The sequence below is a fragment of the Triticum aestivum genome, chromosome 2B (assembly GCF_018294505.1).
Source record: "Triticum aestivum cultivar Chinese Spring chromosome 2B, IWGSC CS RefSeq v2.1, whole genome shotgun sequence".
Lineage (NCBI taxonomy): Eukaryota > Viridiplantae > Streptophyta > Magnoliopsida > Poales > Poaceae > Triticum > Triticum aestivum.
Window position 1 is genome coordinate 165,690,208 of NC_057798.1, and position 17,015 is coordinate 165,707,222.

Here is a 17,015-nt window from a genome sequence, read left to right on the forward strand (position 1 = left end):
AGAATGTGTTGACATGCCTCACGAATGAAGAGATAAGGATAGATGGCGACAACTATGTGCAGACCCACACAGGAACACATGTCGATCGCTGGAGTTGGATGATGACGTCGAGAGATCAGTCAGGCACAAACAAGTGTTTTCCAAATGGAAAATGCATTTATTTCGACACAAAGTAGAAACAAGTATAATTGAATAGAACAAACATTTTTTTCTTCATGTAATCATCCTCTTTGAGTTATTTTTCCTATGATTTTTTCCTTAAATTTAAATACAACCTCAAATTGATGGAATGATTATAATCCTAGGTGGAATTTATAAATAGTAAATAATGACAACGGACGTTTGGTGACCGAGCTCACTAGAGCTCGAAATTTTTGAAAAATTCTAAATTCAAACTTTTTGGTTTCAAAAAAATCTGACAAAATTTGTGTAAGTAAAAAAGGTAGTTATGTGTATGTGTATGTGTGTAAATTTTCAGGATGAAATACCCTGAAATACTATATGTACAAAAAAGTCAAATTCATGGCCTGAGAAGATGAATAGTATCATGTGTTAAAAAGCCCTATATTTTCTTTTGCACAGGCCTCATTTCAACATAGTTTGCCCTGAAAATTTACACACATATGTGTTATGACTTCATATATATCTGTATTTTTTTCAGATTTTTTTTTTGAAATGTAACAATATGAATTTTGATGAAATTTAAATTTGAATTTGGAAGCCTCCATGGAGGCCGAGCTCCAAAGGCAATTTTCGGTAAATAATCCATATACAAATACGTCATGTACTTGCAAATTATCTAAACGAAAATCTATATGTTCGCTTGTGATTCACTGTTTAAGCCTATCGGGGTTAATTTATACATCCTCTTTATTTGTAATAATTAAAATAAGCTAGATAGGCACTAGTAGTAGTGTAGACCCGCTCCAAAAAAGTAGTGTAGACATATGAGCACATGTGCACCTCACGGATTAGGGTTGCCAGATAAGAATGTTGATGAGCTGAACGAGCGACATAACGAGATTACCATACAGCTATCTCAGGATGTATTGTAAAGAACAAATGATGTGCATATAAAGTACAGCAATTAAATTCCCTGTCATCATACGTACCCGCGCTCGAGTGGCTGTTGTATCTCCGTGAGGTTGGGACACCCGGTTATACCAACATTCATTATTTCAGCAATAGCTGCTTCACCACCGATGGACCTGAGGCTTGGACAGCCCGTAATGCTAAGTACCTTCAGTGCTGAAGAACTCCGAGACTGGCTATTGCTGAGGTCGATGAATTCTATGCCGTCAGAACTATACAAGTCTAGCTGCTTAAGAGAGGACGTCACTGACAATATTCTACAGTTGTGGCAACGTCCAATTTCCAGGTTCTCCAGGCCGTGGAGCCTGTCGACAGACACGGATGCCAACGCTTCACAGTGTGTAACAGAAATCGTCTTCACGGCAGGTAGATAGTCTGGCGTCAGCAATTCATCAAGGCTCAGTAATGTGCGACATGAGTAAAATTTTATCTTAGCAAGGGCTGAGAATCCTTTAACACCGCTGCTGCTGCTTGCTCCAGAGGCACTTATTGATGCAAGGCGGTAGCAATCCGTAATTGATAGATCCTCCAGGGATGGAAGGTTGCTACTCCACACATCGAGGGGGATAGATGTCAATGAACTGCCGAACCTTATTTCCATATGAGTGAGGGAGGTGAGGTCACGGAAGCAGCTCACAAGGTTATCCATGGAACAGCCTGAGGCCGAAAGTGTTAGCTTCCTAAGAGAAGTAGGTAAGACTATCGAGCCTTGCCAATTGATTTCATAACAAGCATGCACAACTAACTCTTCAAGACGATTAAGGTTGTCTGGTCCTTGTGCATTATCGCGTGACTCCTCTGACGGGACAAAAAATGGTATGCTCTTGATTTTGTCACAACTACGAAATTTGAGCGAGCGTAACCCTGGCAGGAGCTGGGGCATGAGCCAGCTAGGACAAGATTCACCTTTGTAATTCTCTACATGCAAATGTTGGATATTCCAGTGAGGTAATACTTCCATCTGGTTTTCCTTCATTCCCACCGTCTCACTACTAGGTGCTCCAACCTCAATAATGGGCCATTTTAGGCAGAGTTTTTCAGATTGGTCCCTGTCATAAGTGAACCCCTTGGAATTAATTCTCTGCAAGCTGATGAGGTCACTGAAGTCTGGTGGAAACCTTTTAATGACACCACCACCACGCTCTATAATTCTGAGCTTATGCAGACGACAAACCGATGAAGGTAGGGTGCCGAAGTTGGAAGGCCCCAGTAAACAAAAGTAACGCAGATGCTTTGAGTTGCCCATGCTCTCAGGTAACTTCTTTACTTTGCCAACTCTAAACTTCAGTACACGGATTTTCAACAGTTCCTTGAACCAACAGTCAATCACGCTAGCAAAATCTTCTCCGCTGTTATATTTATCATCACATACCAGAGTCCTTATTTTTTTGCTATTGCATATTTTCTTCAGTTCAGAACACTCAATATCTCCGTTTCCAAATATTGACAGATGACGGACAGTTGAAGGGACTCTATCTATGTCACGCGGATGCTTTATGATGAAGCACTCATCCTTTGTGACAAGCTGTGCCGTATCATGCATCAGATCATGAATTACATACATATAACTGTGTGAAGATGCTTGCTGAAAGAATGACCGATTTGCAAGGGCATTAAAATAGAGTGATGCTTTTTGGGAATTCTCCGCATATCCATGTGCAGTCCAAATATCAGCTAAAAAACCCATCTCAAATTTGTGATCCTTGGGATACATTGCACAGATTGAGAAGCATCTTTTCAGGTTCTGAGGTAGGTACATATAGCTCAGTCGAAGGGCTGGCAAAATGTCATTCTCCATTTGTTCTACTTGCCAGAGTTCACTTTCCATTATATTTTCCCAATGTGTTGTACTTAGGTCCATCCTCAACAAACGTCCAATAGTCTTGGCAGCCAATGGGTTGCCCTTCAACTTTGGAAGTATATTCTTACCAATGCACTCTAGTGACTCACGGTTGTTGCCAGAACTCGTGGATCCAAATGCACATAGTTTGAAGAACTCCCAGAATATGTCACCTTTTAAGCAAGGTAACTCATAGTGATACGTGGGGCTAATTACTTTGGCAACCTCGGAAAATCTAGTGGTGACCAAAATCCTACTTCCTTCAGAACCATTTTGCAGAGGTGCACAAAACTCCCTCCATCCCGCCCCATCATCCTTCAAGATATCATCCCACATGTCATCAACAACAAGTAAGAACTTTTTGGACCTGACACAATCTTGTAGTTTTGTCATAAGAAAATTCAGGTTATTGGATGATGTATCTTGTCCCAGGTGTTCTAGAATCTCCTTGGTTAATCTTTTTTTGTCAAAATCATCTGAAGCACATGTCCAAATTATGAGATTAAAGTGCTTCTTCACCTTTGAATCATTGCAGATTTGTTGGGCCATTGTTGTCTTTCCCATACCTCCCATGCCGACTATTGGCAACACAGACAATTCTGTCATTCTTGCATTACCTATTGGCAACACAGGTAATTCTTCCATTCTTGCACTACCTTCGGCCAATTTTCTCTTCCCTGTACTTTTAACTGGAATTTTAACTCCCAGCTTCTCCATCAAAGATTTCAATTCTTTTTTACGACCAAATATTTTTGTCTCATTAACGAAAGAACTCGTTTCTGGCCTAACTGATTTATCAAACCTCAGCTCTGCTTTGTGCAAGCCCATATCTTTGGACTGTTGATTCAGATGATCTAGTCTTTCTTGAATATCATTGACTTTCGTGGTGTAATTATTGGGCTCATCACTGTCTATAGTGTTTAAGAATTCCATGAAGGCATTATGCAAGTGATCTTGCCCCAAATTTTTGTTGCACTCAACCTTCAACTTGAGCGCATAATAATCAAACTCATCAAGCAGATCCTCTGCATCGTACACTGCATCCTTGATCTCCGGGAGTAGAACAGTGGCTTGTTCCTTGTGGCTTTGCCACTCAACCCTGTCAATGAGGTCAAGCATCTTGGGCATAGTTGTCTTCAGCTTCCAAATACGAGTCTTCAGCCTCCCAAGCTTATCGCCTAGCTGCTCAATTTTCTCTTGAATCTGGCGTTGTGCAGCTGTGTTCTCTTCATCTGGTGACCGTGGAATGTTCCGTGCATAACGTATGGCCGCTTTCATGTGTGGTGTCGCCCAGCCGACGAATTCGTTCAATGCATTGACACTGGAAATCACCTCAACAGCTACAGGAATGGCTGGTAAGATCATGGCCATAAATAACTCACTCCTGTGATCATATAAACCAAAATTAGTCCCAAGGGTATTTTATCGAAAATAGGCAACCATTTAGAATGGGCAGAGTCGGAACATGAAGATATCGCTTTACCTTCTTTCCTTGTGGGTGGACGAATGCTTCTTGTTCGCGGTGGTTATTGGTATCACTTCGGTGGAAACAGAGGCAACAACAGAGTACTAACCCTGTTTATCTCTTACGCCTTCAGCTTTTACCTGGTCATCGAGGGCAAACTTATGATGTCTGAATTAATAAGTACACATAACGCATGTAAACCAGCTAGTAGATGCGCGAGATATGGATTTCGAAGTTGCTTTTTTAGACCTCCTCTTCATCTTTTTTTTGTCTAAACAAATGACATTTAATTATATATTTCAGCCCTTTTTGATAATTACAAATGCATTTTTCAAAAATAATATATAACATAACAGGTGCATATATTGGAGCTTGGGTGCTGATCTGCACTCGGGTGCACTTTTCCCCCTCACTGTGGTCATTATTATTAGGATGAAAATGAGTGTGCATATTATACAGAGTACCAACCCCCTCCAATAGTTTGTGTGCGCATCTTGCATAAAACTGCTAATTATATGGTCTGAGGTACTCAATATTTTTCTAGTAAGTTATCCTCTAATAATAAATTTATTTGCTACTAGGCGAGCTAGCTCACCACTTCTTGCAACAGTAAACTCCCTCTTTCATTCCCCTCTTTGCTCCATGTCTCCAGTGATCTGATGTGGCATATATATTTATAATAGCATATGACTTTGGATAAACCTTCTGACATCTGTTTCCTCGGCCGCGCACAACCATATCCTATAAAATTTGATGCAAGGCACACCGCAAGCACAAGGGATGCATTAGGTTCAGCCAGGCCCAGGCGAGCAGTTTTGGGCCCATTTGGTTGCCTGAGCTGCATCTAAAACTTGGCCCGCACGAACCTCAAAGCAGGTCTGGGTCTGGCTCTGGAAGAACGGTCGGATCGGCCTTTTTTGCAAGACAGGTTCGCTCGAGCCACGCGTGGGGAAGCACGGGAGACAACGAAACGTCTTATAACTTGCCTTGCTCCTTCCCGTCACCACACTCGATAGTTCGCACGCACTCTCCCTACCCCTCACCGCCCGTTTGGTTTCTCCGATGGCAGAGCCACCGTCTCGCCGCGCCCCACCCATTCCGGTCATCGCCGACAGCAATCGCATCCAGGAGGTGGGTTGCCGGTCTCTCCGCCTCCGAACGGGATCTCGCGGTGGCAAACCTTGTGTCCTCTCCGTTCCGCACCATGCCGCCGCCACGAGCCAATGCAGCGCCGTCGCCGCTCGCTCCGATTCCGCCACCGGTGCTGGAGCTCCACTTCTTGGGCTCAACAACGGCGTGCATTCATACCCGCTGGCTCCGCCATTTGACGACCCCTCTTATGGGGGTATTTTTACACCATTCGAGGGTTTTCTCCCCTGCGTCCGGTGCAAGGGGAGGGGAGCTCGAGGACGCCGGGCTCCTCTTCCAGCCGGCACACAACGAGGTCACGGCCAGTTCTTCTTCTTCTTCGGCGGCGGCACCCCTCTTCCCGCCGGGGTTTTCTCCACGGTTGGCATACGCTTCACCGGCACCCCCACCGTAAGCTCCTCTAATCTCCCCTTCCTTCATAGTTAGGGTTCTTAGGTTAGATTAGATTGTGACTCACGACCGACATAAGCTCCACCGGCACCCTCATAGTGGATTCAATCCGATTCGATTCGATTCGAGCGGATTCGATACGAAACCACCGTTTTTAGGGATGAATATGTGTGCATGCCTATCATGTTGATGTCGTTCTTCCTGTTTGTGATGAATGCTAGTGCTAGATTAGATAGATGACAGGGAATACTAGTTTGTTCACTCCAAATGCCACTATTGATGTTGTTCTTAGCATCGTTCTTTATAGTGTTAGAGCTATTCTTAGCAGTGTTCTTGCTGGTGTTAGTGATGTTGTTAGCATTGTTCTTGCTGTTCTTACCATTGATCTTGATGTTGTTCTTGCCACATTGTTTGTTTTGTTTGCTCCACATTGTTGATGTTGTTGTTCTTGCTGTGCTTAGCATTGTTCTTAGTGTGTAGTTCTATTGTTGCTCTTGTTGTGTATGTTAGTGGTGTTCTTCATAGGATGATCAACATAGTGTGTATGATGTGCAAGTGTGTTGGATGTTGTTCTTGTTGTTGTTAGGCTATGTGAATGCATTATCAACATAGGACATTGCATGTGCATGGTAGTAGGACATACCCGAATGCCCAAAATAGTAGTAGGAGACACATGATCAGAGTAAGAAAATGCATGTGCATTTGGAATAATATGGTAGCACTGACCATTGCTTGCTCTGATCATTGCTTGCTCTGATTAGTGTTAGCATTGATCATTGCTAGAACTGATCACTGTTGGCATTGACTAGTGTTAGCTTTGATCAGTGTTAGCATTGATCATTGCTAGCAATGATCACTGTTAGCACCAATCAGTGTTATCAGTGATCATTGTTAGCTTGACTAGAAGAACGCCCGTGCGTTGCAACAGGGCCACATTAACTTTAAGAGTTCGATATTACGACATTAGCGGCCTTTTTTACCATCAAATCCTCACACGCACACTCTCTCCCCCTCCCTCTTCCCCACTCTCTCTCCCTCTCTCTCTCTCTCTCTCTCTCTCTCTAACCCACACACACATAGCCTATTCTCCCCGCCAATAAGACTTACTCAATTGGCAATAATGTGTGGACTTATGATGAGCTTGACTGAACTAATGGATAGTGTGATATATTCCCCAATCATTTAACAATAAAATTTCAGAAATGGGAAGATTATGTAACACCTCAAGTCATTAGCTACAGTGACCTCCCCCTAATGATGCCATGTCCTCAGGCTTGCTAAGCCAAACTGCCACTTGATAAAAATCAAAGCCCAATTCAAATTTAAAATAAAGTCAAATAAATTATTTCATCAAATAGTAAAACTAAAATGTTCACCATATTCTATAAATTCCACTGATCTTTGACATGTTGAGCCCAACATTATTTGAACCAAAAATTAAATCTTGTCAAATTAATAAGAGGTCCAACAGTAGTTAAAATAACCAGTTAAATATAAATCTAATTTTATGTATTTCCTTTTGGCCTCAAACTTTTTGTGCCACCTAAAAATATTGTGCTCGAATTGTGTGCATAGTTTCACAATTAACAAAATTCATTTAGTTGTATAAGAATAAATAGAAAACGGTGTTAAAAAGGAGAAACGGATTAGAATACATTAAAAACCAAAAGGACGATGAAAAAGGGGATTCCCCCTACCCCTCGGGCCTTGCCACCGAACCGGCCCAGTGGTCCAGTCCCCGCATGGTCGTCTTCTCCTGTTCCCCGAGCCCGTCGCTACAGAGCCGGGCTCCCGCCCGACCACCTCGCCGGCATCGAAGGGGAATGGATAAGGGTGATGCCCTACCTCCCGTGCCCCCATGGCCTCACTCCTCCTCGACGCCCCCTCCCAGATCCACTTCTCCTCCTCACTCGCTCGATCCCGGTGATCTGGACGAAGTCAGATGCCACGGCCACCATGACCGACCCCGTCCACACGGCCACTGCCCTCTCTGCTGGCTAGGAGCTTGTCGAGGAGCTCTGAATGCCTCCGCTACTTCATCTGCGCCAACGAGATCAAGTCCAGCACCCCCAGATCGATGTCGTTGCCGTCTTCCTCAACCTTCGGCCACCGCGACATTCCCGTTCGATCCGCGCCGCCCCGAGCTCCCCTGTCTTCTCCTAGAGTGCCATTGACACCGCCGTGATCTCCTCTTTCCTTTCCCCAGTTTCCCCTCTTGTTTGCTCTCGTTAAGTATTTTGCCGTGGCCGAGAACCACCGTCCGCCATGGCAATTGCAGGGGTAGCCATTGAGCCCCTCAGATTGACCCCGTGGCACATGCCCGCTCCTATGTGCGCCCATGCCAGAGCCTTCAGCTCTTCTTCCGCGCCCGCGGGGCCACTCCCTCTTTGGCTCTCCATGCCCACGCACGTGGCACACCACGTCCGTCGCGCCCGCCGTTGCCATCACGCTCGCCACATGCACCGAACCACGATGCCCCGCGTGACGCACACCCTGGCCATGCGTCACGCTCTCGCTGGCTGCGCTCACCCCGTCTGCTGCCGCCTATCCCTTCGCTCACCCCGCTGTCGCGCCCTGTCTCGCGGCGCCTCCTGTCGTGGCCATCTTTTGCCGGCTGCCCCCTCAGCCACGCCGGCCGCATCTCTGCCCTTCATCGTCGGCCGCTCGCCTCGCCTGCTGCGTGCTTCTTCCTGCTGCTATGCGCTGCTCTACCACTGGTATGCTGTTCTGCCCTGCCCTCGACACCGCTGTGGACAAACGTGGCGAAGGGATTGTCAATGGAGTACGAGAGGAGGTGGCGGAGAAGGTGTGGAGAGGCAAGAGGTCTAGGGTGGCGCCAACCGGCTGTGGTGGAGGTGATTATGCGAGAAGGAGCCGGAGCAGAAGGAGAGGTCACAGTTGGAAAGAATCGCAAAAAAATCATAACCCGGAGATCTCATTCCAAAAAATGCTAATATTGATGGAAGGCTGATTTCCTTCAATAGGTGGAAAACATAGGAAATATTGGATGTTATCAAGGAAAGCTAAAAATTTAGGAAAGTTAGGATTTTGAACTGATTTTTATGCAGATGGGGTTTTATTGTTTGGTAACATTATATCAGTACCTGCCCGTTTGTGACGTGTCTGATTAGGAAAGTTTGCAAATGTTAAGAAACTATTTATTGGGAGGAAAGTTTGTGACGTGTCTGTTATTTGTTTCCTAAAACAAATTTCACTAATAAGAGAAATCGATTGATTTAGATAAGTTAGGAAAGTTAGATTCAAATCTATTATTTGTTTCTTAAAAAATTGTTATTTGTTTCCTAAGACAAATTGAACCAATAAAAGGAATCGATTGATATGAATAATTTAAGGAAGTTAGATCCGTGATTTGTTATACGTTAGGAAAGTCCTGGTTGTAATAAAGAGTGGAGAGAAAAATAAACCGATGGACCAGGATGGGAGGGGGTGGTGGGAGGAGAGACGAAAAAAACCCAGCGAAAATAAACCGTGGAGACTATTCACCAACTGCTAATATCGATTGAGGGGTGATTTCCTTCAATAGGTGGAAAACATAGGAAATATTGGATGTTATCAAGGAAAGGTAAAAATTTAGGAAAGTTAGGATTTTGAACTGATTTCTATGCAAATGGGGTTTTATTGTTTGGTAACATGATATCAGTACCTGCCCGTTTGTGACGTGTCTGATTAGGAAAGTTTGCAAATGTTAAGAAACTATTTATTGGGAGGAAAGTTTGTGACGTGTCTGTTATTTGTTTCCTAAAAAGAATTTCACTAATGAGAGAAATCGATTGATTTAGATAAGTTAGGAAAGTTAGATTCAAATCTATTATTTGTTTCTTAAATTTTTGTTATTTGTTTCGTAAGACAAATTGAACCAATAAAAGGAATCGATTGATATGAATAATTTAAGGAAGTTAGATCCGTGATTTGTTATACGTTAGGAAAGTCCTGGTTGTAATAAAGAGTGGGGAGAAAAATAAACCAATGGACCAGGATGGGAGAGGGTGGTGGGAGGAGAGACAAAAAAACAGCAAAAATAAACCATGGAGACTATTCACCAACTACTCCATTAGGAGTAGAGATAAATGTTAGCATTGATCATTGGTAGCACTGATCATTGGCATTTGCACTATCAATGATCATCTTTCATTGTTGCTAACCGTCGTCCACCTTGCTGGTAAGATAATCAAGAAGAAGTGGGACATAGCCGGTGGCGGAGCGCAGGTCGTCGCCGGCACAGAGGGTATGGAGGACGTAATCCCCACAAACCAGTGGCTGAAGAGGGTGGTGCTTCCTCACAGGGTTGAGTACATGAGCATGCCGCTCACTGCTGGCAGGAGGCCAAGGACCGGCCACGAGGAGGGTGCACAGGAACCTGTCAGGTTCTGCGTGTAGATCCATGACTAGGAGGACATCACCATGCTCGTCATCCCGCCTGCCTTCACGCCGGTGATGAAGCAATGGTTGGTCCTTGGCCCTTCTCGCGTCGTCAGCCTCTCCGCCAATAAGTGGTGTGAGTTTTGGGTCTAGGTGCAGATGTTCAAGGGGCATATGGTTCTCAGGCACGGCTGGGTGTACTTCTTCCATCGGCAGAAGATCGTCCCCAGCGACCTCCTATTCTTCAGACTCTCCGGGCTAGGGCTGAAGGTGCAGATCTTCGATGCCAACACCTCGAACATCTACAGGGTCCGATGCTCGAAGCACAGCTGCGTCGGCAACATCACTCAAGCCATGTAGTTCGTTTGTCAAGTCTGAACTGAAATAGCTTAGGTATCAACTTTTAAGTTTGAGCATATGTTTTGCTGTGAACATGTCCATATTTTGCCCGGGGAGCAGCAACATGGGGTCCAGCAGGGGCATGGGATGCCCTGCTGTTTTAAAAGTATGCCTAGTAGCTTATGATCTGCCTGTTGTTTGCTTTGTTTTTGCTTTGTTGTTGCTGTTTTTCTGCTGTTGTTGATCATAGTGTGTTGTGTGCTGTCAAATGGGTGATAAGTCCACCACATTTGAAAGGGGTGAGCAGACCAAATACTTGCATACAACCAAACAGCTGTGCTTTGGATCTTCTCATCCCTAAAGCACAAACACAGGCAACCAAACAACTTGCACCCGTCTGGGCCTTGATGCGATGCAGGCAACCAATCAACATGCATATATAGGTTTTTTGCCTGCATATGCTCAGCTAGGCCCAACTGGGACAAGTATGCAAAGTGGCAAAAAACGATGCAGGTAACCAAACACATCCAAGGAGGATCGTGTGTTGGTGGCTCAGTGCGCGATATGTGCACTTTGCAAAACAATAGAAACTAGGCATAATCATCAACAGGAAGAGTACAAGGTGTAGACTACTATGGAAAAAATATTACAAGATATGAAAAAACACCTATGACTAAGCCAATTTCTTATGCAACAATCACCTTCAAGAAGGGACATCACACTCATGCGTCATCACCACGTCCTACCAGAGACGACCATGACAAAGATTTTCATCCTGGGCGCCAAGTTCAGTCAATGAAAGCCAGAACATTGGCACGGAGATGCCGCCTTCAATAGGATAGCGACTCAAGTTCATTGTTGCTGAAACCAACCAACGAAGACCTGAACAAGAGTTTTCAACCTAGACATGAAGTGGAGTTCTAAGCACCATATCATACAATTATTCTGATAGTTGTGCCAACCAGTAATCCATGTTGAACCACATTGGCATCCGACGAAGGAGGGCCATGACTCTCCTGGAACGCCATGCAACCATGCGCCAAAGTAGTGCAAGCCACCTAACCAACCGCCTACCCCGCCAAGGAAGAAAGTCCCGTAGCCGCTGAGAGCGATGAGAGGAGGTAATGGCGCTGATGGATGGGTGAGACGTCCTCCCGTTGAAGGTCACCCATGTGGTCGTCGAGGAGCATCCATACTCATGCCATAGATCTGGCAGCAACCATCAAAGCCCGAATAATCCTTGCCCATGCCAATGGCTTGCCTGCACACCAAACCAATTGGCATGAGACAACACATGTGTTGAGCACACAATGTATCATAGCCAACACAGGGCCCCGAGCTCCGGATCTAGCATGAGTGCCACTGCATTGTTGGACTGGTCCAGCTGTAGGGTGGCGCCCACTGCCACCATCACCATCTACAACTATGCCTGACACCCTTGGCATAGAAATTTCCACCATCAGCCACATCGAGGCAAGCATGTCAAAATTCATTGCCACCCATAGCCGTGGACAACCACATACTACCCTCGCAACCATGACAACCTTGGAAACGATGATGCCACATGATGCCACCTTGGGGTCATAGACCCATCGTACGCAGTTACCGTTCATGGCTAGCTTGATACGCAGACCTATGAACATCCCACAATGACAGGGAGATAGAGGAGAAAGGAGACGAGGGCCGCGATAGTGGCTTGGGGTTCACCTGAGATGCCTTTGGAGTAACGTATGCATTATGGTAGTTAACATGTATTACATGCCATAGTAGCTGACATATTTTTTGAAAAGAGAAGGGACATTTGCAAAAGGTGGCGCCAACGCTAGCCCCCTGGTGCATGTTGCTGACCAAGTGGTTCCTCTGCATCACATTCATTTGGATTGTTCTTTTCCTATCGTAGATTCCAGGTGCATCTAGGAGTCACTAGAGAAGACGAAATGTCGCTGATCATGAGGAAGAAGTTCATGGCATGATTTCTTGTTGGATATATGGTTCCCAACACCAGGATCGCATCACCAAGAGCACTCCATGACTGTGCCAGGTCACTTTCCACAAAAGTGAAATTTCTTGTTCACTCTCTATAGAGATGGGAGGCCAGTGCAGTGATGCCTTTAATTTGAAATGCCATGCCTTCCTCCTCCTCATCTTAGTCACCAGTGGAGGAAAAGGGTCGCACCAAGGTACATGCATCGAGCGTTGGGCACCCATTCCTCAGCCCCATATTACACACTACCCATGCTCGAGGAGTTTCTTTAGGAGATGTGCATGAAAGCGCATGCGAAAGTCTCTAGCCCATCGGCATCGACATCATCTACACTTTCATTGCCCTAAACCCAAGGTCAAGGAAAAAGCTACACATTAGCTAGGCCATGTGGGACATGATTCAATCAAACTATTCACCTTAACACATGGATTTCAAGCGTCTCTTGTGGACTATGTGGTCACAAGGAAACCCTCAATAGATCCAAATAGAGTCATCTCCTCCATGGTGCTCCTGAACGTTCGCGGGAATCCTCTGATCCATGTTGCCTGCCAACATAGATGAAAGAACACCCGCTCATGTTTCTTGTGTCGGTTTAAGTCCGGCTCATGAATTAGTTGCATGTGCTTTGCAAACCTCAACCATGTGCGTCGGTGCTCCTGAAACCCCTGTTGTTGGCAGCATGGCCTCCCCTGTTGTTGGTAGTGTGTTTTGTGTTGCTGCCTTTGGATGCATTGCTAGGCCACCATAGAGAGCACCCTCCAGAGTTTTGGTAGTGCCACTAACCATTACACCTATGCCTGCGCTAGTGTAATAGCCAACGGGTAGCTTCCACCCTTTGGCTGGACCGACGCCATCTCCATCAATGGGGTATAGTCCTTTGGTACCGCTGCCAAGCATGGCAAGCGACTAGTAGGGGGCCATGTGAATGGTTGATGGGTGATATTTTTGCGCTCATGACACCATTGTTTAAACTAGACAATCCCATAATTTTAAAGAAAATCACTCTGATATTGCCGCCACTAATGACCAATGAATGCAAGAGATCACGAAATCCTTTGTTTAATGTGTTTTCAAAAGAAATTGCCCTAAACACGGAAGAATACCATCACATAGGAGGAAGTACGAAGTTTGGTTGAAGAGGCAAGTCAAGAGGAGGCACAGGGAGTAGTCTAGAGCACAAGAGGATGCATGGTATAACCGCGCCCTCTTATACCACCAGTCGTACTACACACCATTAGCAATAGGGTGTCCACCTAACCAACTTCTCTAAAGGGGATGATGCCAAATTCTCAATAGGGAGAGCACCATTTGTGAAACAGAGAACGAGAACCCATCTTCCAGCCTTAGCTGCTCCTATTTCCCATCTCACCTCCATAGTTGCTACCACCTTCATCACCACAACCATTCTCTCCAAGTTAGTCATACTTGTAATCGGTGTATCATATTCAACAACTATTGTAAGAAATATTATCAATCAATCATTCATCTTTATGGCATCTTCAATGAGTTCATATTGGCATCCATTTGCCATGTGTGAGTACTTCGGTATGGCAACGGGTTGAGGAAAGGTCTTGCAACCCTATGTATTTGTGCATGGGGTCATTGGAATGACTTTACGCATTTTACGTTATTTGTATGTGTCCTATTGCAGCGGACGTGTCCCTTGTCTTCTTCTTATTCTAAGGCCCTGCAGGTACCCAGGATCCCGTAGATCGATCGAGTGAGGATGCATGGAACACTACCCCAAACAAAAGTGAAAGAAGGGGTTAGTATGGTAGAGGAAATCAATTCCTTGGGGATAAATGAGGTGCAGTCATTAAGCGCCGAATGCTTTTATCTCAATGTTTATTCTTAATAACCGAGGTAACCTCGTGTGAATCGATGCTAAGGGCCATCAGTTGGACAAATGACTCTTGATGCAGGTCACGTATCGGTCAAGATGGACATTGGACACGTCTCCCACTCCAGCAAGCACATCATAACGGCTGTCTTCCAGAAATGTCTATTATCAAGATGAGATCCCAAGCACAAATACAAGGTTTGAGAGTAAGACCTCATACCCATGCCTATTTTCATATTAATGTTTACACCCAAAAAGATTGTTAAAGGTCTGGTTAAATAACTACAATATAATTCAATAACAATAACTTGTTTGACTCTTTATCTTAGAGCACATCCTCTCGTGGGTTCGGTAACCTAGGGTCAATCCTTGGGGAAAAGGTACGGGAATCTTCTGCTATCCAAACCGGATCACAAAGGGCATCAAGGGTCTTGCGTGTTTTTCTATTTAAATGCTCCCTAGTGGTTCATCAATTGGTACATGTAGTTACGACTATCGTGTAGGTCATCCCCATCATTCATATGGAGGTATATCCAGTCGATGGATATGGCTAGGCCCTCGCTAAAGGAACAAACCAAATTATGGTGTTGTAAATGTCACACTGATTATGCATGTTGTCTGACTATACCACGACGCTCTATTAGTATATCTATGATAAGTCGACTCACACCTTGGCTCAGTGTCTAGTGCTTATGAGTACCAATCGCCTGATGATGCTTTGTGACTATGGACATGGTAATGACAAAGATCGTTTTCATGATGCTTTCGGAAGTGTAAAAAGAGAATCTTTCTCCTTCGACGACGGTAGTAGCAGTTGTGAATATCATAGAATATGGCATTGTCAGTGATTAGGAATAAAATATCAAAGGGCTATAACCTAGGGATATGGATAGAGTGAGTCGACTGAAAGGTGTCTAGGGACCATATGGTTCGCATCCATACATGCTAAAATAGACGCTGAGAGGAGATGAATCTAGGCATGCTGTTTTGGAATTATGTTCTTATGAGAGATATTTTCATTTACAAGAGTAGATGATGGGGGATCATCCAAAGATAGATTTACTTGTTTGTTGGTCAAGGAGTGCCCACATAAAACCCCAAGAACCCTTGGGGGAGGGAGAGATTCAACCTACAGTTTGTAAACTAGAATCTCGGTTTAATATACAATAGCAAGGCGCATGACTTTTCCTCATTGGAGGGTCTGAACCTAGGTAAAACAACCATGTTATTGTTTTCTTCATCATAACAAGGGTCTTGAATGAGGTCCTCGCATTGCTTGACTCAATATTCAAGTTATACATACACCCGCATGCATAATATTTTGATTCAGTCATCAACATTTGACACCCACCATGGGGCCATGCGTTAAATCTGTCAAACATAACTTTGTTGATATCTGCATCAAGGCTCTCCACCCCCAGGAGGGGTCTATATGATGCAATGACATAGTATAATGGGGCATGCATTGATAAGCACACACATGTAAAGGCCCACTTGTATGGCGCAGCCGAGCAAGGAGACAAGATTGCCTGGATGAAAATATGAAGAAGCAATCAATAGTAGTTGTACATGTGCATGCGTTCTCTCATCCTTTCATTTGTGTATTCCATGGTTTCATCAATGCTTACAATGGTGCGAATAACTCTCTCATACTCCCGGGCCTCTCCCCTCCCTTGTCGACCCCTCTCGTGACTCACACGCCACCCCCTTTCCCCTCCCTCTACCGCATGCTACTTCCTTCTTTGCCCTCTCCTAGTGTATACCGCTCTATTGCACCTAGGAATTTGTTCTGGGACTTGAGGGAGGTGTCGTATTGCTAGTAAGAGGTGAAAGTCCTCTCAGGGGAGCTGCTTCTAGGTGCTCAGGTCGTCAGTTCTCAACATCATGTTGGCTCTAGAGGTGCGGTGCATGGGGAGACTAGCCTAGATGGTGGCTTAGGTAAGTGTCATGCTCTCATACATGGGGTCATGGTTATCTCCTCTCTGGCGTCAGGAGGAGGCCGACCTTGCCCAAGACTTGGTTCTGGCCAAATCCTAGTGAGGCGCGATATTTTTTGTATGTTGCTAGAGGGCACTGCAGGCATTCTGGAGCCAAGTATGGCTTCCCCGTCGTCTCCTGATGAGTTTTTGATGCTTGATTGTGCGTCAAAGTTTTTCTCCTCGGCGTCATCACTTGGTTCTCTTGGTGCAGCGGTGAATCATTAATCAAGGGGAACCCTAGTATTTTCCCTCGTAGATGCCGCCCTGATGGGCAATGGGCCTGCTAGACCTGTTGGATCTGGCCCTATCATGGGTGGCCTATGCTCAATTTTGGCTAGTAGTGGGCTCGACTTTCCCATGGTGACTGATATATGTGGACCTGGTGCATCCCCCTATCTCAGACCGATTTGTTCCTTTTGTCCCCAGGACATCTCGCCCCATCCGCAGGGGTACATATGGCTAGTTTGTGGATCTCCTAATCCCTCATTAGGGTTTCCTACTTCCGTCGCCGATGCCCGTCATTTTAGTTGCTTCTCTCTCTCTCTCTCTCTCTCTCT

At 45.0% G+C, this 17,015-nt stretch overlaps 1 protein-coding gene across 1 annotated transcript in view; it reads right to left on the minus strand.

Annotated features, from left to right (window-relative positions):
• Window positions 1-17,015, minus strand: part of LOC123044110 (putative disease resistance protein RGA4) — a 23,659-nt gene that overhangs the window by 3,401 nt on the left and 3,243 nt on the right. Inside the window, exons 2-3 of the mRNA XM_044466751.1 lie at window positions 4,416-4,537; window positions 1,113-4,316 (exon numbers count right to left, since the gene is read on the minus strand). Of these exons, the coding sequence (XP_044322686.1) occupies window positions 1,113-4,303 (3,191 nt within the window). The 5' untranslated portion in view covers window positions 4,304-4,316; window positions 4,416-4,537. The remainder of the gene's footprint in view (window positions 1-1,112; window positions 4,317-4,415; window positions 4,538-17,015) is intronic.